At 50.7% G+C, this 23,768-nt stretch overlaps 1 protein-coding gene and 1 long non-coding RNA gene across 2 annotated transcripts; one reads left to right on the forward strand and one right to left on the reverse strand.

Moving 5' to 3' along the window:
• Positions 1-10,554: 10,554 nt before the first annotated feature.
• LOC116960620 lies at positions 10,555-12,272 on the reverse strand. The gene is made up of 3 exons (XR_004406481.2): positions 12,009-12,272; positions 11,202-11,274; positions 10,555-10,699 (listed from the first exon to the last, which is right to left on the reverse strand). It is a non-coding gene; the product is annotated as an uncharacterized LOC116960620 (long non-coding RNA).
• An 8,653-nt stretch (positions 12,273-20,925) lies between these two features.
• Positions 20,926-21,966, forward strand: PURA (purine rich element binding protein A). The gene has a single exon (XM_032988494.2). The coding sequence runs from the start codon at positions 20,927-20,929 to the stop codon at positions 21,866-21,868; it is 942 nt and encodes a 313-aa protein (XP_032844385.2). The 5' UTR covers position 20,926; the 3' UTR covers positions 21,869-21,966.
• Positions 21,967-23,768: the final 1,802 nt, after the last annotated feature.

Raw genomic sequence — 23,768 nt, forward strand, 5'->3', positions numbered from 1 at the left:
GGGGGATCCCTCCTGCATCCCTGCCTCCCGCTCCTGCAGGGCCCGGGGGTCACCGGGGATGGAGACAAACGTCTCGCCTCCATCTCGGCCACGGACCCAGCCCCTCGCCAAGCCGCCAGGCGTTCACAGACCCCCTCCTCCCCCCCCCCAACACCCCACCAAGATGCCGCCAAAGATGCACTGATGTGGGGGCAGCTGCAGGTGACACCTGTCATCTCCAGGGGCCAGGGGGTTCCTCTTTACCCGATGTTTTTGTGGAGCTGGGAGATTTGTGCCTGAGATTCCCCGCACACCTGAAGAAAAGGCAATAACACAGAGACAAATGGAGTAAGGTAACAGCCGAGGAGACAAAGCCTCCTTTCATGCCCCAATCCCTGCTGTCTCTTTTTAATAAACAAGTGCTCTTCCCCTGCAGTGGTTTCCAGGATGAGTCAGTTTAATCTTCAAAAAGTGGCTTATTTGTGTTTATTTTCAAAGCTGATCCTGAAGCATCTGTACTCACAAAGACTCGCTGCCCAGACGCTACAGTGTGGAAGGGATCTGAGATGGTAAATTAGCAGTAGACAATTCGTTGCACTAGATTCCACCTTGAAGGTGAGCAGCCACAGGCCCGTGGAGATGGAGGTGACCTGCAGGCGGGAGGGCTGGGCTCAGCCTTCTCTGAGGCAATGGGCTGGGGCACACCCTGTAGCAGGGATGCACAGCCCTGCCAGGGGTGCAGTGGAGACACAGCCTCCACCCCAGTGCCTTTACATCCTCAAGGGAATCCCTCAGCACACCCCAAAAGATGACAAGAGCAGGGTCTTTGAGCACATCCGTGAGAGCAGAGGAGCACAGATGGCAGGATCAGGGCTTGCTCTCCATTTAACATAGTGCAGCCAGAATCATCAGGAAAAAATGGGAAGGGAGCAGAACTGCTGTGACCAGCCCAGGCACAGAGCACTGCCTTTCTTTGTGTTGCCCCGGCTCTGCCGCCCAGGGTGGGAACCAGCATTGTTCCACCTCCCACAGCTCCCGCACACACACGCAGAGCTCCATGGCCATGGGGCAGCCGCGGCTCTGCGCTGCCAGCCCTGACAGCTGCTTTTCCCCCTCTCCGGGGAGGCCAACAGCTCTCTGAACAGTTCTGCCATTGCAGGACTGGGATGCATCAGAAGCAGTGCAGTGTGTTAACAGCAGGTCTCGGGGAGCATTTCTTGCGCACGTTTTCTATTGCTGACCGAGATTCTGTGCGGCTTTCTGTTTTCAGGTGTTTTCAGAAAGCTTTTGCTTTTCCCCTGTTTGGTGACCATGTAAAACTGCAGAGGAACGCAGGCGGAGGCACAAGGAACCACAAGTGTTTCCCATGGCAGGGGGAAGGACAGTATTTTGCATTTAGGGAGCTGCCTGGAATAGTAGGGAAACCACCTGGCTTCTCTCTGCTTTTGACACAAATCTCTGTGGAAATTCCCCTTTCCCTAACATTTTGCTCAGACAGCAGCACAGGTTCTGTGTGAGGAGGAAAGATGTATCTGAAGGCATAACTTGATCTGGAGCTCTCCCACTCCACCCTACCCCTTATCACCCACCCTGTTTGCATTTCTGTTATCATTTGGGAAATGATTTAGGACTAAATCCTTTCCCCCCTTCCCTGCTGCTTCTCCGATGTAAATGGAAAACAATTCTTTTCTTTAGGTCCTTCAGCATTTTGACATATGAAATGAATAAGGCAAGGCCCTGGGTGTAGTCACCAGCCCAATCTGAACACTAGTTTTGAGACAATAAATAACATGCTTTTAAAAATGTCTCTCTTCAATTATCTTGCAAAGACTTGACCCTCATTCATGGAATAACAGGATAACTGAGGTTGTCAGGGATCTCAGGAGGTCTGTGGTTGCATATGCTCGCAGCAGGGCCAGCTGGGGTCGGCCGCTCTGAGCTGTGCCTAGCTCAGGCTTGAACCTCCCTGGCAAAATCAGTTTTAACCACCTTCATGATGAAAAAAGTTTTTCCTTATCTCTAATGGAAATTCCCTGCATTCCAGCTTTTGCCTGTTGCCTCTCAACCCCACCTCCATCTGAGAGGCTTTGCCCCTCTACCCTACTTCCCAGGCAGCTGCTGGCAGCACCAAGATCTCCTTTTCTCCAGGCTGAACAAAGCCAACTCACCGAGACTTTTCTCATACCTCCTGATCTCCAGCCCCTGACCTCTGCTACTCTCATTCCAGTCTGTCAATGTCTTTCTAGTGCTGGAAAGTCCCAATCTCAACCCAATCTCCAGTTGGGATTTCCCAATGCCGTATAGAGGGGAGAGATCCCTTCCCTCACTCTGCTTGTTGCACCCTGGCCATATAGCAGGTTTTGAGGGCTCTTAGGAGAGATTCTGTTTCTTAGGGTCAGCAAGGGGCCGAAGGACTCCTTCAATGTCCTGGTGTCAGATGGCTGATCCTCACCTGCAACTCATGCTTGAGTTCACTACAGGCCCCAAAGGGACAGCTGGAGGCAGAAGGTCCTAATTTGACCTGCAGGGCTGGGGAGGGCATTTCTCTTGGGGGGATACTGGGGATGCATAGGGAGATGGCCCAAAGTGTGCAGGGACAAGGCTGACCAGTATCCACTCAGGGCAGCAAAGCCAGGCAGGAGGTAGTGTCATTTTGGTGATAGGAAAGTTCACAGCTGGAGTGATGGCTTACTTCTAGCGTGCCCATGGACTGGCAATACTGAGCCGCATCCTTTCCTAACATCCCTCAGGCTTTGCATTGCCCAGTGGCTCAGGCAGTGATCTGCACAGGGTCTTTCTTTGAATCTGGGCTGTATCATGCATCACCATGAGGCCTCCTGGTCACAATGCTCTTTTCAAAGCTTTCTAGAAAGAACTCAGAAGAGCAAGTGGGCTGGGGGTCCAGGGTTGTACCTTATTGTAGGTCAGGGACTTGCATTGCTTTATTTGCACGGGGAGATGGACAAAAACATTTGGGCTCCAAAGCCAGTTTGCCAAATAAAATTATTTACATCTCACCTTTTGCTTCTAGATGTGTTTTCTTCAGCTCCCATGTCTGTTCCTCAGGGTAGAGATGCCAACCCCCATTTCACTGTGTCTGCATCACCAGCTATCACATCTTTGGGACCTCTTCTGCTACTCATTTTGTCCCAGAAAGAGTTTTCTCCAGCTTCATCACCGTGGTTGCTAGCTGGCATCATCCTAGCTTAGTCTCAAGGCTCACACATATTTTCAAATTTTCACCGTGTTTAAGGGTGGTCAAAGATGTGGCAAATTTAAATACTTCCTAGCTTCTTCTCTCTTCTGCAAAATCCGCTGCACCTTTCAGTAGAAACTTTGTGTTTGTCATCAACCAGAAACGATCCCTTTCTGCACCAAACCATTTCAATGCAACTGCTCTTGAATGTTTGTGTCTCTGACCTATCCATACCCCTTTCCTTCTAGAATTTTATTTCTTCATCTTCCATATTTTCCCTTTGTCAACCAGCAGTCAGTTCCTTCTGCATTCGAGGCACAAGCCAGGATTCCTCATGAAGAGTCAGTATTTCAGAAAACAACTGTTTCATCCCCTGGCTGCTTTAATTTCTCCAAAGCCTGTCTCCCCGCTACCTCCCTGCTGTGAAAACCCATCATATTTGCCACCCTGAAGAGGAGATGGAGCATCTGAGCTGAGCCCACATTGCACTCTGCCTGGAGGACACCAAGAGCTCAGCAGCACCATCAGAGGTTTTTAGCCCTCAGACAACTGTTGCAGGGGCTTTTTTTATTCACCTCCTTTAATTTTGCTCCTGCAATATCCCAGGGATGCCTGCAAAGCAAAGAGCTTCTTAGGTCTCTATTTCCCTCTACCAAGGAAGCTCCTGGCACAGAGCCCTGCCTGGTGACAGGTGCTACAAAGGGCAGTGTCCCAAGGGATGCCACAAAGGGCAGCGTTCCAGTGTCCCTCCCTGCCTCAGGGAATCCTGCAGTTCATCTGTGAAAAGACGTTGACCCCCAACAGCGCAGGGGAGCAGGTTGCACATCTTCAGCAACTTCCACAGGTTGCAGCTCCTCAGCCTCCTCCACGTTAGCTGAAGACGTGTTCCTGCAGATCCAATGTGAGTAAATCCTGTCCAAAAAATGGGGCTTTTGGTATAATGAGGAACACAGCATCGGCCTTTCCACCCCAGGGTATTCTGGATGGGCTGGTGTTATCCAGCATGGGGCTGTGCTAAGTTCTTCCCTGCTTCAGGTGAGCCCCAGGAGCATGCCTATCCCTCCATCTCCCCCAGACCTCGCCAGTGCCAGACCTGTCCTGGTCCCCTGCAGGGAGCCTGGAGCCCTGCTCATGTCAAGACGGCAGGCTCAGGAGTCACCCACCCATACCCCAGCCAAGGGAACATAGCTTTCCTTCCCTGTGGGACATTTCTTCTCTGAGACGGTCAGGTGTTTTACAAAGGCTTAGAAACACGCCTGAAAACCAACAAATCCAGTGCAGATGTTTTTGTTTGGTTTTTTGTTTTTGTTGTTTTTTTTTTTTTTTTTTTTTTTTTTTTTCCAGCTCAGTGTCTTCTCTGCAAAGATTCAGCTTGTTCATCTTGGGGCTATCCCGCAAGAGGGGGTACATAGCTCATGGAGAACATCAGTACCTGCCATGCAGGGCAGAAGCCAGCCCTTCACCAGGACACACTGAACTCCTGGCACCAGGGAGATGCTGCCACAGCCTTGGGTGTTATGAACTCAGAAATTATATGGAAAAAGCATAGTCCAGCACTCAATTTGAGACTTCAGTCAGGAGGTTGACTAAGCAGGACCATGGTCCAAAAACCCCCATATCTGGGAGTCCTTCCAGGTAGGTAAGGACTGAGATGGAGAGAAACCTCTGAAATCTCCTATTTCACTGAACTGTCAAAGGCTCCAGCAAGCAGCATGGCTGCAGTAAAGGAAATCAAGACCCATCTCAGGAGTCCTTAACCAGCAACGCTTCCATGGTCTCAGCGGTTTCCTTGGCTTACCCCTGCCCCACTGTGTTCTCATATCTCCTGCCTGTTAATGTCACCTTTGGGACCAGTGCCAGCCTGGGAAGGCAGAACCGAAGAATGTAGCTGCAGGCACCAGTGCTGCCTCTCCCACAAAGAAACCATCACGGGGTGGAGGCCTGCACCAACTGCCCCTTCTTGCCTGATCTGTGAGAGCATTGTCCTACTGTCTTTCTGTGAGATGCTCAACAGTCCAAAGAAAGGTTGGGCACACTTGCTGTTGGGAGACAAACCAGTACTTTACTGGAAAGTAAATCTTACCCATCCTGAAGAACCTCGTCTCTCTTAACACATGGCAATTGAAGGGAAGAAAAATCAAGAGCAAATGGTTTCCTTCACTTGGGAGAGAAGCTATTAGGGTTCCCTCTAGCCCCATTGTGGCATATTAACCTTGGTACAAGGAAGAAAAAAAGCCACTCATCTTTCAAGGAAATGTGTGCCCGTTTTATTTGCTGCCCTCCTGAAGAAACTCATTCACTCCTTGTCCACCCACATGAACGGGAATGATGAATGAAAACAAAATATAAACAATTCAGCCTTCCCTTTTTCCTCCCAGCCTTTCAATCAGATGTTTCAGTCCATGCCTTAGTACCCAAATTTTGCACGTTGATCATTCTGAAGGTGTGCCTATAAAACCCTGGGTTATGGTGCCTCTCCCACACTCTCTCTCTTAGATACAGACATCTGCATCCAGTACCTTTATCAGCAGCTCTAGCTTTGGGAGGTTTTCACACCACTCAGGATGGAGGAGATAGAGGGGAGCCTGCCTCTGAAGACCAATTGCTCTGACATCGCTGCCCACCCTGCCCAGGGCCAGAGGACTCCTCTCGGGAGACAGGCAGATGCAGACACCAGCAGAAAGCTGATGATCAGCAAGGCAACACTTCTTGTCCCCCCGAAGGACAGTGTTGGCCAGGCACTGTGATGCATCACCAGAAAGATGACACATGGGTGCAGACTGGCACTGGCAGGGGCAATACTCCCCGTGCGAGGGTGCATCTGCAGCTCCTGGGCACTACAGCCCCCAGTCTCCAGCCTACCGGTGAGAGACCCCTCCAGTCGTCAGACTCTCCCCCGGGACTGGATTTCTCTGACAGTCACTCTGATTTTAATCCCTCTCGTCCATTCTCTTTCCATAACCTCCTTACACCCTGCTGTGTACTAAATAACTGTTACAGTTATGCCAGTGCATCAGGTATGTCTGTGCACCTCTGAGTTCCCTTCATAGATAAAGACCGTATCAATTACATGTTGTGACATGCATAGCCTGAGTCAGGAGAGCCTCTATTTGAAAGAACTATAAAGGAGTAGTGTGAAGAAGAAAAATGAAGAGCAAAATCTCCAAATCATCATGAAAAATGTAACAGTTGAAGCAGCCAGATATTGCCAGACATGATATACCACTGCAAAGGTAAAAAACAGTGCTGGTCATAAAAGTAGCGATACAGTTTTGCCTTCTCTAACAATGGTGCTTGCCTAGAGAGTGAACAATGCATCTCTAGAGGGCATGGGTGCAAAACTGAGAAATGTGTGCCATCACAGTGACAAAGTCTGTCCTAAGCTCTTGCACCGTGAGCGGTGACGGGCCCCAGGTCATCTGATGCAAAGATTGTTTCTTGTGGATTCAAAACCAGTTCAGCCCCTGCTTTTGGAGGTGGCATTTCAAACAATGATTGTTTCATTTTTGCTGTGAAAGTAGATAAAACAGCCTGGAGAGCTGTGTGACAGCAGGGAACCTTCTCGCTGAAGCAGCACCATTGTATTGACAAGAGAAACTCTCCATGTACAGCCCTGCCAGTTCTGCTCAGAGCACCTCTACCTCCGCCCCAACTTTTAATTGAAAAATAACAACATCAACAAGGGGCGAGTACACATGGATTTTGCTCAACCAGAAACTACCATTTTTTGACCAACAAAGAGTGTATCACGAGACCGGCGAAAAATTCACACCAAGCTCCTGCCACAGACACAACAACATGCACAAAGGGCCACCAAGTGATGCTGGCATGGGAGGAGGCAGCCCCAGCATGGGCGGCAACTTCCCTTAATGTTGCACTTCAAGACCATAGTAACACCCCAAATTCTTCATGGCTACTGCATCTCACAACAGAACAGAAACTGTGCCACCATAGCATCAGCCAAGCATGACACGGGAGGCTTCAAATGAATTCAAGGTGGCTGATAATCCACTTAGTGCAGAGGTTTCATGTTATAAATGTCCATATTCAGCACCTCTCCTCCCCACTCCAGGACATCCCAGAGCTTTGTATGGGTGCCACATTGCAGGGACTGAGGTGCTGGATAAGGGGTGTGACAAATGAGGCTGATGGTCACCGGGAAATGGGGACAAGTTTGAAACAGGGGTGGTATGTGCATCCGGGGAAAACCTGATTGAAAACACTGCCATGCAAACAACAGCTTTCTGCATTGCAAAATATATGCATCGTTGAGGTGAACTGGGCTGCTCAGATCCTCTGACTGAGTGCTGAGGGCAGTCTACACAGTCAGGAAAATGTTTCCCCTTCCCACTTTTGCCTGTTTTGTGTGTTTCGTTGTAAAAATATGCTGAGTGGGTATATACTTTATTACATGTGTAGGAAACACGGCGAAGAAGGACTTGAGGTTCCACCTCACTAATAGAGATAGACAAGGCTCCTTGTCTGGCTTTGCCCTTGATTCCCTGTTTAAGTATTGTCTGCCACCATTTAGACAAGAGACCTTCTCTGAATGACTTCCGAGATTCAGGAGACCATTTCTGAAGCAACAAGTTAATGCTTGCAGGCACCCCATGGCTGGAGAACGCCCTCAACATTACAGAAGTGGTAACTTGTTTAACAATTCAAATAAATAGGAAAGCCCAGGAGCTGAGGTAGCAGCATCTAAACCCTGTACTGAGAGGTGCAAGATTAAATATAGGTCTCATGAACCAGAATAACAGTGCTTTTACTGAGAAGATAATCAAGCCCTGCAGGAAATTACACGGTATAAAGCTTAGATTTAAAATAAATGTGAAATGAGTTGGTGGATTTGGGACCAGTTCCTTATGGAAAAGTTTTCACGTCAGAAAAATCACTTGATGAAACTGGATTTTTAATTAGCAGTTTCAGCAAGAAGCCAGGAGGACCAAAGGGGTGCTGGAGCCTCATTCGTCACCTTGCCATCCTGCCCTTTGCAATGAAGGGTGGGATCAGCAGAGGGGTGGGCTGTGCCCAGGCTGCTGCATGTAAGGGGCAGGAAAACTTGGAGGTGAGACCTAATTCTTCCCCTCGTGACTCCCCATCAGCAGGCACCTTCCCAGGAGCATCTTACACTCCCCGAAGACAACTCCCAGGGCAGCAAGTGATGAACCCAGGCAGGGAAACCTGTGCCTAGGCCCCGGCTGTGACTGCACAGAGGGAGCAGAGCCATCACAGGAGGGCTGCTGGGTGTTTTGGGTCCTCCCCTGCCTGGCGCGTGCAAACTCTGCTCTTGCAGCCTGGTGTGCAGTTCAGTCGATGCAATGCCAAGGACATGGTTGTGGGGATGAAGGCTCTGCCCCAAGGCAGCTGCTGCAAACACGTTTGCCTTGCCTTACTGATCCGCTGCCTTTGCTTTACTCTTTTATAGTCTGCTTTTTCACTAAGTATCACCATGGGATTTTTATTCATGCCCGTGGATGGATCTAAGTGATCTCACATCCCTTGGCACAGACAGGTCCTTGGACTCTCTCTCTGCCCTATGAATTTTTTGTCAGCTCCTCTGTTAGCTCCGCAGCCACATCTCCTCCCTGCAGGACAGGTTTCAGTGGTTCCCTGCACCCCGGTCTCTCATTCTGCACCCGTCGGGGGGCCAGGCTGGAGCCTCCCAGGACCATCCAACACAGGGCATCAGCCTTTTAGGTAGTAAGGTCCTGAATGCAACCTCCCTGCTGTGATGCCCAGGTAGAGAGGCTGGATCCTACCTGCAGGGGCACACCATCACATTCCTACTGTCCTCACCCAGCACTCCATCAGCTAGTTGAAGGGATGCAAATTTAAAAATAAGGACTAGGGATTTTTTCCTTCTCCTCCCTCTTTCTTTCCTTGCTTCATATCACACTGTAATCCTGTACTTTGCAGTTCAGTTGTGTCCTTTTGTCTCCTTTTCTCAATGAGTTAATGCAAATAATTTTGTGCTCCAAGGTGGAGTGTGGAAGTTGCTGTGCTGAGCTTGAGAGCAAAATGCAGGGCCCGAGAGGCACGGGACCTCCTGCTTCCCCGGAGAGTGAGGGGTTGAATTGGGCTCCTAAGCCCCTCCAAGCATCTGAGCCTCAAGTTTCAATTTTCAGCTTCATTTTCAGCTCCCTCTCCTCCCTGCACAGTCTGTTCAACAGCAGTGGGAGGTTACAAATAGAGCAAGGCAGCTCATCTGCTGCATCTCGCTGGTGTGATCCGTGGGCACGCACGTGCGCACGCCGGATCCTCGCTCCACAGGCACTTCACGATTTTGCCCAACGTATCCATGGAGTGACGGCCACACATCTTTCCCGGTCTGTAGCTCCCTCCTCAGCCCTTTGCTGTACACGTCCCGGCTGGAGCTGAGGACACAGGCAGCACCACATGCATCTGCACTGAGATTAACCCTGCAAAGTCAGGGACAACAATTTGTATTTCTTCATCCAAAATTCATCATCTGGGAAGGCTGCCATGCCAGCTCTGCCAAGACAGAGGCTTCAGTGGGAGTCTCTGCTTGCTACAGAAGTGATGGGGTTACAGACATCACCACTGCTTACCTGGTCCAGGGGATACTGTTACTGCCTGCTCTGTCCTCTCCTGAAATGCTGGTAATAAAGGATCATACATACATGCTTGTTGAGTCGGGGACATAGGGACTAAGAGGAGAGATGATGGGAAGTGGTCTCATTTAGTCTGGCTGAGAGGAGGCTAAGGGCTATATTAATGGTGGCCAAGAACTACTTGGAGGGCAGGTACAAAAGCAACAGAGCCTCCACTGGTGGGGCATGTCACAAGGGGCAATGGCCCTATAGTGCAGCCTGGGATGCTTAGGCTGGACATTCAGATGATTTTTCTTCCCAAGGAGATGGTGTATCCCTATAAGAAAGCGCAGCATGGGGCCAGGGGTCCTCCATCATTGGGGGTTAACGAGGCTAAGCCCAAAGAGGCTATGGTGATTTTGACCTAGTGCTGGCAGCAGTCATGGTTCCAGCAGGCACTGGCCAGGAGCATCCTAGGGCTCCCATTCCACTGCCCCCTCTAGGACCCTCTGCCTCTGGGATATATGAGCTCTAACCAGGCTGGCAAGTCTATTTCTCAACCCCTAACTGAGGGGGGAAATGCTGGCTGCCTGTGACACAACACACAGCTCTTAACCCCTACCTGTTCCCCCTGCTGGAATCACGGCTTCTTCATGCAGGGAAGCGGTGAGGACCTGAGTGAGGCTCCCACAGCCCCTTCAGGGCACGGCTCCCACACATCCTTCCCATCTTCCCAGGCTGGGGAAGGCTGGAGAGCTGGCAGGGGCCAGAGCCCGCAGAGCCATGGCCCTGATTTGGGGAGAGCAGTCCTTCACAAGCCCCCTGCCAAGCCTCTCGCACACCCCTTTCCTTGAGGACGCTCCTTGCTTCTTCCCAAGGCATGACTGGGCTGGACGGGGGGGAGAGGCAGTGCAGAGGTCTCTCACATCTCAGTGAGAAAGTCCTGACAGCAAATGGCTTGATAAAATAGCTGTTTTAACAAAGCAGAGTAGGAAGAGAAATATCAAAAGTGAGTAAATCTTATGCACCTTCAGATGAGGGGCACCCTGTGTTAGTGCAACATCAGATGGACCCAGGATGGATTTTCCCATGGTGCTATACATATCCCTTCCCTAGTGAGAAGTTCCTCCATTTTGGCCCTTCAAGCTATTGCATATCCTTTTTATTCTATCTTATTAAAGCAGCTATTTTGTTAAGCCATGTGTTGTCAGGCCTTTCTTACTGAGATGCAGAAATAACCCTCTCTCCCACCTCACCCCCTGGTGCAGAACAAGGTCTCCCTCGCATGTGCTGGAGCCCCTTCCCTTTCCAGACCCCATTACTGGTTTTGGCAGAACAGGGGCTGCAGCTGCTCTACTGGCTGCAGACTATCCCACAACCCTCTGGCGAAGCTGGTTTGCTAACGCTTCTGTTTTGTAAACAGTTTTCCTCTCTAACACAAACCGAGTGTTCCACACACTGCAGTCTCTTACCCGCTCCATCCAAACCTTGCAGGATCACGGCATTGCATCTTCCCACCTGTACCACATGGCATTTGCTGAGAAGCTGTAAAACAATTAATTGAATATAATCACTGAGAAAATGTGCACGTTTCCTGCACACTTACACACCACTTTATCTCAATCATGCTGGGGATGGTCTGCAATTTTCTTTTTAACGAGTTCCCAAAATATTCCCATAAGCAATATCCTCAGTTGTAAGACATAAAAACAAACCAGCCCCTCTACTTAGACGCACAGTGAGAGGTTGAAACCACCTAATGGTCCCCGGGGAAGGAGAAGGACTTCTCACTGAGCCGGCTGCATTCTTCATTGGCTCCAGGTGATTCCTGATCTCCCCAGAAGCAGGATTTAGGAGAGCCATGGATTTCCTGTGGTTTTCTCCTCTTCCTGGCCTGATTCAGTTAACTGTTCTCATTGTCCCATCCACTGCAGGGCTTGCACAGCCCTAGCTGGGACATGCTGATTTAAAGCATACAACCAGCAGACATCCTTGGAGCCCACATCTGATCCAAACACACCTGAGGTGCCAAGGGAGCTGCCAGGGCAGACAGCTGCCATCACCCCTCTAGGACCAGGGCACAAAAATGTCCCTTCTTCTTACACAAAGAGTCAGCCCAGCAAACGCCACCCTCTCTTACTCTGTCCCCCTCCAGGAAATTGTTTCATAAAAGTGAAGCTATTTCCTTGCTGACTCTATGCCAACATGGACCCTGTAGCCTCTTTTGCACTGTGAGAAACCACAGTATCAAGAAACCCAGTACCTTTGTAGAGTTTTACCTGTGGCATCTTGCAGCGAAGAGTAAGGAGATGCTGCCTCCATAGTAAGGGTCTGGCTTATGGCCCAAGAGGTTTTAAATTAAACACCCTTTCAGCAAAATTCCAAGACACTGAGATGAGTTATGGGACAACATCCCTGAGCTGGTAGTCTCCAGCTATGCCACAAAGAGCAGGCATCACAGGTTTTCAAACCCAAGCCAGGTCTCAGCAGGACAGGAAGGAATCCCACCAGCTCCCAGGGCTCCCAGATGCTTCAGAAAACATCCCCAAAGCAGCTCTAAAAGAGATGAAGGCAAACAATAAATAATTAATAAATAAAATTAGATACTCTAAACCATTTCACCATTTCCCTGCTACAATATAACTTTTCTTAATGCTGCCCATGGGAGGTCACTTGCAGACAAGGAACAGAGGACTTCTCTCTACCTCGTGTCTGACTCTTCCTTGTCACAGCACCCATGTTGGAGATGACAATTGTCTGAATGCAGCAAGGGGTTCCACCATAGGGACATTTAAACTCAACAGCATCAACTACTTGCAATCCAGTAATGAATCTAAGCACTTGTCTGTTCTGCAGGGGTTGACCTGCACAGTTGGAGTCTGCTCTTTGTTGTTCGGAGCATTTGTTGTATTTGTGAATTTTTCCTTTCAGAGCCATGTAAACAAAATTCCACAGAGGATGGGGAGTTGGTACTGTGCCATGCTGGCAGCAGCCTGCCCACCTGAGAGCTGAGGACTCACCATGTGGGAACAGTCAGGTTAGCATCCTATCTCAAGATCCAGGCACTTGCTGCCATGTCAATACATTCTGAAAATCAACGTGTTTTATGCTAAGCAATGATTTCATTCTCTCTGTGAGGGATTAAATATTTTTAGTCCCAGTTATCTGATTCGTGGTATCTGGATGAAAGGTTATGCTGATGATTCCTTGCATTTTTTTGGGGGGGGGAGGGTGGGGAGGCCTTTAAGTCCTTGTGGTGTATTGCCTTTTGTTTCACGCAGTGTCCTACCCTGCATCCCCAAAGCTATGACATCTCCTCCAAGGCAATGGAGAACCCATCCCTCTATGTTCTCCGGCACAAAGAGTTGGGCTCCCAGCTCACCATCGTAACAGCTCTCAACGCAGCACACCACAAAATGTCCAGGCTCATCTGATACTTCAGATGCTTGCTGGTGCTTGCTTGGGAGGAACCACAACCTCTGAAGTTCACCAAAGAGCCTCTGGATACTGGGAAAGGAAAGGAGTCCATTTTAAGGCCTGAGTTTGACACCACAGCATGTACTCTGAAAGCCAGGCAAACCCCAGTGGATATCCCAAAGCCACTAGCTACTCCAAAAAGAAAAAGATGTATTAAAAGTCAGAGTTTTAAAAGGAAAAAGAAAGCCTTTAGGGCTGGAATCCTGTCTCACAGCATCATTTGCATGGCCTCTGCATGGAGGGTTATGATGCTGTGGATCCCAATGCTCCTGTACAGTTGTGAAACATCACTTCTGGCTGAACTTAGGAAAAGAACTTATCTTTCGGGAAAAAAAAAATGTCAAGTCAACCTTTTCTTGACAACTGGAAAATGGTGATTTGCTCTAAATCTCATTTCAGAACTGCAATTTGTTCTAAATCTTCTTTCTCTTCCTCACAGATGTTTGGGATTTCTTTGGCCCAAGTTGGAAATCATCAGTTAAGACAACTCCACAACCCCCACTTCACCCCAGCCCCATGAGCAACCTTGCTCCCTGTGAACAGAGCTGAGTGCACTAAGGCATTTGAGGAGGTCCGGGCAGACAGGGTTACTGGCCAGCTCTGCCTCCTGCAGTACCCTAATAAACCCCAGTTTCCCTAAGGGACCATTTTGGCAGCTACTTTGAGAAGACAGACGTTGGGTGTGGGATAAATGGGCTGCTGAGAAGGTATGTTTCTATCACCGTGATCTGGACAATACCACCACCGTTGAGGCCCCAGAGCATGGTCTTTATTGACAGCTTTCTTTTACATTGCTGTGCATACAAGTACATCTTTGAAAAGTGAGGAGGGATGGAAATGAGGAAGCAGCCCTACCTCAGCTTTGGACCCCCAAGGGCTCTAATACCTGCTTCTTTACTGGCTGAAGTGTGGCATTGCATTGGAAACCTGCTGGCTAGGAGCTGGGAAAGGCAGTTTCTCGGCGGGGTGATGGGAAGCAGTGTGTGGAGACTGCAGTCTTCACAAGGAAGACTGACTCCTGAATTGGAAAACATCCCACCACTTGGGACAAAGTGGTAGGGCCTGGAAAGTGCTAGCAAGGAAGCCACAAAGTCACTGCAGTGATGGTGCCTGTAGCATTCATTAGAGAGCCACAGAGGGCCAACAGGACAAATCTGACTGTATTTTAGTGTTCCTGGTGGATTAGGTAGCCCCGCGGGGAGCTTGACTGCAATAAGCCATGGGGCACAAAGATGCCTTCCTCACACCTCCCCAGCCACAATGAACCATGGCAGCTCTGACCAGGAGCCGTGGCAGAGCAATGTCAGTCCACCAGTGCCAGTTGTCTCAAAGCATCCACCAGGCTCAACAATTTATCTCAAAGCATCCAACAAACTCAGCAATAAAGAACCTAATCAAATAGTTTTACCAGCACCAGACCATGGTCCAGCCAGGGAGAGATCTCCACATGGCAAACTTCACTTGCACAGGCAGGAGGCTGGAAGACAAGCTCAACCACGAGCTGTTTTCACAAAATAAATTGTGTCACCTTGGCATCCCTCGCTGCCCTAGACCAGCAGCAGAGCAAGGGCTTGGGGACATGCACTGACTAGAGGAAACTTCTGCCACACGTGTCAAGTTAATGCTCTGTGCTCCTGCTGACACAACACTGCAGACAGAAAAACTGGAGGAAAGAAACCCCACAAGATGAGTAGCTTTGGGCTGGCATCTCCCTACCATCCTGAGATTAAAATGGTGAGAAACAATGGGTGAGATGATGAGTTTTCACAGCTCTCAGAGGTTGTCTGAACGCTGCAGAAGGCTATTTGGACCCAGGAACAGACAAAGGACATTTCAAAGGATTGTAAAAGATCTAGTCTATTATTTTGGAATTGCCAACATCCTCATGTGCTTTTTAAGGAAAGGGGGTTCAAAGTAGTGGGAAAGAATCACCAGCCTGCAAGAAGCTGCATCGGATTGGGGCTGGAGTCTTAACCTCAAAACCAGATGTTACAAAAGGCCAGAAAGCTCCTCCAGCCTGGAGGATGCTTTGGAGTAGTTCGTCTGGACTGAGGTACACTCATACCTGGAAGTCTCTAGAGCAAACGCTCCTCTCCATATGGTGTGGAAAGCATTGCCTTCTCCCACCCTGTTCTTTGGGAACCTTCAATGGCTGGACTGCTCCTTAACGTGTTAGTGACCGCACCTGGCGTGATCCAGCAGCTTTTGGAGGCTGTAAATTAATGGCAGGATAAGTCAGGTATTCTGGAACAGGAGCAGGGTGAATTTCTATTAGGCAGGGCTGTAAAACCCAGAAATGCTGCAGAGGATGCCTGCCAGTGCTTTCTAAAACACACTTTCCAAAAAATGTGCCTTGAGGGAATGGATTCACAGCCTACAAACCCCAGCACGTCCACAAGCCCAGAAAGAAGAGGAAGACCTGAGAGTCAACAGGCAGTTGGCCTGCTGTACCAGTCAAGGACCTGGAGTCATGGCTGTAGGAACAGCTCCCCAGGACCATCCAGATACAGCAAGGCAGCGTGACAACAACAGGAACTGAGCTGCAAAAGGCACAGGTGTGCTTTCATCCTAATAAAAGGATGAGATAGCTGGTGCACCAGGAGCCAGACAGCTGTCCCACTGAGCCAGCTATGCCCATACTCCTGGGCACCCCTGGGGATTGACCCCCTTCCCAGCTAACGCTGTGGGCATGGGAAGAGGGAAGCAGCAGGCCCAGCCAGGCACACACTGCTTTGACTAAGAGGCAAACAAGCCAGCTAGATACTGGGAGGCAGGCTGTTGTAAAGCAGGGTGAGTGTTGCCCCAGTCCATCCAGGGATAGGTCTTCTGGCGTTGGAGCAGGGAACAGTCACATTTAGGGGTTGCATAACCTTTCCTATCTACTGTGCATGATGCTGGGCTCTACTCCTTACTCCTCCTTGGGAGGCAAGGAACAGAGGGCCCTGGTTTTATAAATTGCTGTCACTGAAACCCAGCAAGATTAGCATTGGGTGGCCATTTGTTGCTACTTTTCCACAGAAGAGCAGCCAGCATTTACTGGATTATGTGGGGAGCTGGAGAACCATGCTTCCCTCTAACTTCACTGGGAACCAAGATCTGGCAAGGATCCTCCCTCTTTGCAGGTGCTGACACCACAGAGTCCTCCATGGTCAGAAAGAGAAAACCAATGAGGGGGAAGCATTTTCTCATCATGAGAAAAAAAGGGTAGTGGGGAGATTTGCAGGCCAGTCAAGGAAAAAGAGAAAGCATGCTGCATAATTGGAACAAGCCATCATGAAAACAATCCCAAACTTAATTCACTTGGATGGGACTTCACGCGGTGCTTAGAAGAATTAGCACTTTATCTTTGCAGACACGAGAAGCAAGAACTTGTTCTGCCATTGTGCAGTCACTGATTCCCTTCCCCTACCCACTTCTTTTATTTTTTTTTTTTTTGAAGAGCAAGCAAAAGAGGTGTCTTTACAGCTCACTATGGGAACTGCAGCTGTGAACAAGGAATGGTCGGTGGGTCCTCGGAGTGTCAGTCTCTAGCAGGTGGCCAGAAAGACACAAACCCTGTACCCAGGGTCATGCTGGACCTAGCTGTTCCCCACTCCTGAACACCTGGAAGCCAGGCTCTCTGGCAGGGTGACCCCTTGGGCAGTGACCCTCCAGCATCCCTGTGGGGGAAACCTTGCCTCCAGTGCTCACCCAAAACAGATCACCAGAGGAACTGGAGTGACTTTTTTTGAGAGAAGCGGTTACAACTGGAAGGCTGTAGTTAACCGCGGCCAAGCTTTCCCATTGTTATTTTACAGTTGCTTGATGTTCTGAAAGATATTTAGAAAAATTACTTTAACTGTCCTGTGCCAAACTTGGTGAGGGTGAAAAAAAAAAAAAAAAGAAATTTGGCAGACATGTTATTCATTCAGCATGTAGTTTGGATGATGTCCAGTGACTACCACAGGAGTTTTAACAGATCTGGGAGACTAAAAACCATTCACAAATAATTTGATTTGGGGTCACTATGATGTCTTTTTATAAATAATTTTCATTGAGAACTATTTTTTTAATTAGGATTGACAGACCTAATAGCAACTCTATTGTGTGCACAGTTCATCGTTCCCGTCTTCGTAAATGACTTACATATGCAGTGTGCTAGTTTCTTGTTCGCTGCACACGATGGGGCTTGTTCACGGGGCAACCAATGCCTTGCAGACAGTGCACAAGCCACGCTGAACTCCTCTCTCCAAAGGCACGCTCTGAAGAGGACCCAGATGGAAAGCAAAGGAAGCTTTCACCATCCTGTTACATGCTCCAGCTCAGGGACTGGTCTAAGCCTTTGCACAACTTCAGACGTCCCCATGCAGCTGTAACTGTCTTCTAATTGCTCTGGCTCCAAAAGATGGTAATGGCTACTTTGATTTGATTGCTTTATTGCTCCAAGCCCCATCACAGCTCAGGAAATACTCTGAACCAGAACATGCTCCCTTTTCCATGGTGGAAGCATTGAACAAGGACTGGACCAAGCAAAGATCTGACACATCCTGGCAAACAGCTGTGTTCAGTGGCAAGCCTAAACTCAGTCACCTCATAATCCAGCAGATTGCCCAACTAAGCCTGAATAGATCTGGGAAGACTGCAGGAGAAGTTGGACAGGGGATGGGAGAAGAATGGCTCGGCGACTCAAATGCATCTTTCTTGGCAACATCCTCTGTGTGTGACAGCCTTTTCTTTGACTTGCACAATAACAGTTGCATCCCAGCCACTTTCATTACTAATCTTATCTGTTGTTTGAATGGCTCTTAGATTCCCTCCTGTGGTTAAAAATGTTCGTACAAGTTCTTGGAGTCAGCAGAGTTGTTGTTTTGTAGCTGAATAACAGGCTTTGGCTCCAAACTTTGAGATGCTCGCTGTAATGATTAGATATGTTCTTAAAAGCCCTCTGAATTGGGTTTTGAAACAAAAGGCTCATTGATCTTAAGCCTAAAACCCCAGCCATGACTGAAAACCTTCTCTCCCTGTCTTGCAGAGGAACTGAAACTGGTACGATAAAGGACGACTACAACAGTAAAAGAAAGGAGGACTTATGAGAGGAAACTACCAAAAGTTGGTCTTATTTAGACTACCAGAACAGGGGCTGAAGGGGATATAATTGCTACTGAGAGACACGTGGAAGGGGAGAAAACATGAGAAAAACTTGTGACAGCTCCAAGCCGAAAGCTGTGGAGCTGTAAAGAAGCCCTTGATATTTTCAGGCTGGGGATGAAAAGATTTCTGATTTTCATAGCAAAGAGGTCTGGGATGGGTCTCAGCAGAACTCACAGAAGAAGCCCAAAGTGAAGTCTGATAAACATGTGGGACATATTGATATAGCTGCAACAGCAAGGGAGGGCAGCATGTGACCCAGGAGGTCCCTGCAAGATCCCTGTCGAGTCATCAGCACCTGGATGAGGTAGGAAGAGATTCCCCTGGCTCCTGCGTTTGCCCATCGCCTTTGTTTTGCATCTTGCCTCACTCAAGCAGTCATCCCAGGCTTGCCTTGGCCATGTTATCTTGGTTTAGCACTGGGCAGACTGATGCAGGCCCCTGCGGCACAGCCACACCCAGATGCCTGGAAGGGGCCACTACGGTAGAGCTGGTATTGAAAAAGATTGCCTACAGGAAGAAAAAACGCATTTTTCGCTTTGTTCTGTTTAGTTAAATAAGCAAATGCCTGTATTCAAGCGGAATTCAGACTCGTACCCAGAGTATTGGGTAGCTGCTGTGACTAGCAACACAGAACGATGTTGGGCAAGCAGGGCCCCCCCAACACCATCCCACCAAAGGAGAAACATTGACAGGTCTGTTTCCAGGATCACCAGTATCCACCTGGAGTGCATCCACTCGGAAAGCAGTAACGCTGGCCTGTACTGGGGAGGAAAAATAACCTCTGCTGCTGGCTGCACTTGACCAGCACCATCACCACAGGCAATTCTCACCTCATGGCAGTCAAAGACAGATCAGCCACGTGCTTCCCTTCCTGGGCACCAGGTTTTCACCAAATACATTTCCTCAGCACTTACCTATTTCCCAGCTCCAGCGCATGAATAAAGCAGTGGTTTAAACTCCATGAGAATACCTGCTGGCATTAGCAAGAGGCAACCCAATCAGGCCTCAGTTAAGGTTGCTTAATGTCATTTATCTTCAGGACAAAAGAGCGAATTGAGAGAGAGGGACTGTCAGAGCAGCCGCCCTCAGCCTGCCACAGGGGAGCAGCGTGGCCATGCCAGCCCGGCCACGCAGTTCTCATGCCGGGCACCCACCGGGAGAGGTCTCGCTTTCAGGCAGGCTGAAAATCAAATGGATCATCCACATAGCACCGCACATCCCTGGCGCTCAGGGCACTTCTGCAAGCTGACATGACAGTTTGCAAGCTGCAGCTCACTGCAGCTCCAAAAGATCGCTTCTGTATTAAAAGGAAACTGGGGTTTTTTCTACTTTTTTTTTTTTTTGTTATTACCCACAGTGTCGGCAATAGCCAAGGCTTTGATCATGATGGGGCAGACTGGGGGTTGCTCCCGTGATACCTAAGCAACATCTAAGGCGCGCAGGTGTCTTTGCAATTTACTCTCTTTCTCCTCAGTGAACACACATATTATTTCCTCCAGCACAGAGGCCACCACAAAAGCTGCCCCACAGCATGACTGCTTTGTGTAACAACTTGCAGGTTTTTTGGGGGACGCTTGAGGTAGATGGATGCCCTCCACACAAGTCAGCACTTGCTGTCCTGGAGACAGCAGGCAGGGAAAGGACTTTTCGCCAAAAGCAGCCTGCCGGTTTGCTTCCCGGCCCGCAGCACTGGGAGGAAGAATCCTGCCTGGAGCTGGCGCTGGCGCTGGCTTGGCAGTCGGGGTTTGGGATCCACGAGGACTGGAAGAGAAGGGCTCTCCCCCCACCCCCCCCGGGAAGAAGCAGCTGAATAAAGCGCAAACTGGCCACCTGCGAGGGGCTGTGCGGAGGGCAGCCTGCCCACCGCTCTGCCCGCTGCCGGCCGCCCCTTCCACTCCGGTCCCGGTCCCCGCTCCGCTCCCGGCTGCGGGGCCTCGGCCGCGCCACTGATGTCCCACCTAATTTCAGCCGCGGCAGCCCCGGAGGATACACCCCCCACAGCCCGCCCGGGGAGCCCCGCCGGCGCCGCCGAGCCTCGTCCCGGCGGCGGGACCGGGGAGGGGTGGTTCGGGCCGCGACCCGCCGGGGCCGCGCTCCCCCCCGGCCGGCCGTGCGGCGGCCTCCCGGCAGGCTCCTTCCCGAGCGGCCCGCCGCCGCTCCGAGGTGCCGCCAACCCCGCGCGGGGAGGGACCCCGGTGCCCACCCCCGGGGCTGGGGCGGAGGCGGGGGGTCCGGGCCGGCCCGGCGGCGGCTGGCAGTGCGCGGCGCTGCTGCCCGGCGCGGCGGGGCGGCCGGCGGCGGGGGCCGCTCTCTGCCGCCTTCCCGCGCCCTCTCCTCGCTCCCGCAGATCTCGCGAGAGCGGCCGGCTGGTGGCCGCGGGGGCTGTTGCAGCAGCGGCGGCGGCGGCGGCGGGCGGAGCGGCGGCGGGCGGCGGCCGGGGGCGGCCGAGGAGGAGGAGGAGGCGGCGGCGGCGGCGGCGGAGGCGGCGCTGGGCGGCGGCGCGGGGGGGGCGCGCCGGGCGAGGAGCGGCGGCGGCGGCGGCGGCCGAGGCCGAGCGGCGGCGGCGGCGGCGGCGGCGGGCGGCGGCATCATGGCGGACAGAGACAGCGGCAGCGAGCAGGGCGGCGGCGGCGGCGGGGGCGCGGCGGGCGCCGGGGGGCCGGGCTCGGGCGGCGGCGGCGGCGGCGGCGGCCCGGGCGGCGGCCTGCAGCACGAGACGCAGGAGCTGGCCTCCAAGCGGGTGGACATCCAGAACAAGCGCTTCTACCTGGACGTGAAGCAGAACGCCAAGGGCCGGTTCCTCAAGATCGCCGAGGTGGGGGCGGGCGGCAACAAGAGCCGCCTGACCCTCTCCATGTCGGTGGCCGTCGAGTTCCGCGACTACCTGGGCGACTTCATCGAGCACTACGCCCAGCTGGGGCCCAGCCAGCCCCCCGAGCTGGCGCAGGCGGCCGACGAGCCCCGGCGGGCGCTCAAGAGCGAGTTCCTGGTGCGGGAGAACCGCAAGTACTACATGGATCTGAAGGAGAACCAGCGCGGGCGCTTCCTCCGCGTCCGCCAGACCGTCAACCGCGGCCCGGGGCTGGGCTCCACGCAGGGCCAAACCATCGCCCTGCCGGCCCAGGGCCTCATCGAGTTCCGCGACGCGCTGGCCAAGCTCATCGATGACTACGGGGTGGAGGAGGAGCCGGCCGAGCTGCCCGAGGGCACCTCCTTGACTGTGGACAACAAGCGCTTCTTCTTCGACGTGGGCTCCAACAAGTACGGCGTCTTCATGCGGGTGAGCGAGGTCAAGCCCACCTACCGCAACTCCATCACCGTCCCCTACAAGGTCTGGGCCAAGTTCGGCCACACCTTCTGCAAGTACTCGGACGAGATGAAGAAGATCCAGGAGAAGCAGCGGGACAAGCGCGCCGCCGCCGCCGCCGCCCCCGCCGCGGGCGCCGGGGCCGAGCCGCCCCCCGAGGCCGAGGCCGCCGCCGCCGGGCCGCCCGGCGCCCTGCTGCAGGCCGAGGAGCCCGAGGAGGACTGACCGCCCGCCCCCCGGGACGCGGACTGGCCCCGCCGCTGGCGGGAGGGCGGGCGGGCGGGCGGCGGGGCGGGGGGGCGGCGGCGGCGGCGGCGGCGAGGAGCGCCCCCCCCCCCCCCCCCCCCCCCCCCCTCTGCCCGGCGGCCCCCCCGGCAGCGCCGCCCGCCCGGCGCCCCCCGCCGCCCGGCAGCAGCGCCTCCGACCCGCCACCCATCGCTGGATGTCCCTCCACTTTACCCACCGTATCAAACAGTAAGCAGCTGCTAAAACAAAAACAAAAAAAAAAAAAAAAAAAATACAAAACAAACCACACAAAAAAAAAAAAAGTCAAAAAAAGTAATAACATTATATATGAACTGTGTTTCCTACTTGATTAAAAATATAAAGAACTGAGTGTTTATTTCCCTAATTAACCGAGAACTTTTGTACACGTTTAAGCTATTATTATTAAAAGTGTTTGCAAAAATGGTCAAGATTATAATATTGCTGAATTATATAAAAAAAAAAAAGTCCTTTTCATGTTGAGCTAACATTTGACTTTAGCACAAAAAAAAAAGAGATATTTTAGAACACGTAAAATAATATTTTTAGTTTTTTCTTCTCATTTTGTTACCAAATTTCAAACCTTACATGGAGGTTACTATAGTATATTTGACACCCTATATACCTGTGATTAGAGATGTGTATATATATATGAGGGCTAGGCATGCTGTGTGTCTGAGCTTTGTCTAAATGTTATGCAGAAGTTTGTAGAGTTAAAAGGTACGTAGGTTTAATTCATGCAAGGTAAACAATAAGTGCTCTCTTTTATACAATATGCATTGCATCTGGACCTTAAACATATAAAAATGGTCAGTGAAACTTCTGTGAACATGAAGAAAAATTATTAAAAAAGGCATTTAAATGAAATTTGCTAACTTGTGATTTTTACGTTTGAACCAAAGTTATTCAAATAGTAAAAAAAAAAAAAAAAAAAAAAGAGGAAAAGGAAAAAAAAAAAAAAAAGAGAGAGAGAGAAAAAAAAGAAAAGTAAAGAATTTCCTCCCGTAATATTTTTTTTTCTGCACCTGTTTGGTTTACAACTGAGTAGGCATATTGTCATTATTGTGTATATGAGATGTACTTGTATTGTTCATAATATATTTTTTTTTAATTCTGTGTGCTTAACCTGGTGTGCAGCGGTTTCCAGTCAGCCTGGGTTTGGACAGCAGGTAGCGAGTCTTTCCGTGTCGCCGCTGGCGCTAGCACTATCTCCTGAACTCCTGAGGGGCCCGAGCCTGCGCTGCGATCCTGGCCGGGGCCGCTAACGCCTGCGGGCCCCTTAGAAATCAGTGCAGCGCAATTGCAGAGTAATCCGACTGAGCCGTGGGGGTTCGGAGTTGCGTTTAAAAGTGAAAGCCAAGCCGGTGTGTGTCTCTGTAACGGATTTCCATGTAGCTGTGGTGCTAGTTATTACTGGCTACATACCTGGCGAGCCTGGCCGTGCCCTGCCCTCCCTGCCCCGGCCGCCGCGCCGGTGTGCGTGCGCGCGGGCTCTGGTCACAGCCCAGGGTAGGGAAACGCAGATTTGTCAAAACACTAATCTGGCCAGGTGTGTTCTCAAATTGAAACTGTTTGTAATAATAATAAGAATAATAATAGACTTTTACAGGTTGGTTTTTTTTTTTTTGGTTTTGTTTTGTTTTTTTTTTTTCTTTTAAAAAAGTTGGTGTGCTTTTAATTGACTAACTTCTTGCTGCTGTATAGTAAAATATTAATATATTTTTATCATTAAACTGCTGCATGACTATCATCATTATGAATGAAGAGAAAACATTAAAAAAAAAAAAGATGCCTTAAACAGTGAAAACAAAACTTCTTTTTTTTTTTTTCCTTTCTTTTCTTTTTTTTTTTTTTTTTTTTT

This window comes from Tyto alba, unplaced genomic scaffold (assembly GCF_018691265.1).
Source record: "Tyto alba isolate M040663 unplaced genomic scaffold, T.alba_DEE_v4.0 Super-Scaffold_17, whole genome shotgun sequence".
Classification (NCBI taxonomy): domain Eukaryota; kingdom Metazoa; phylum Chordata; class Aves; order Strigiformes; family Tytonidae; genus Tyto; species Tyto alba.

What these genes read in the sequence shown, in the direction of transcription:
- PURA (XM_032988494.2), top strand. Translation starts at nt 20,927, where the DNA reads ATGGCGGACAGAGACAGCGGCAGCGAGCAGGGCGGCGGCGGCGGCGGG.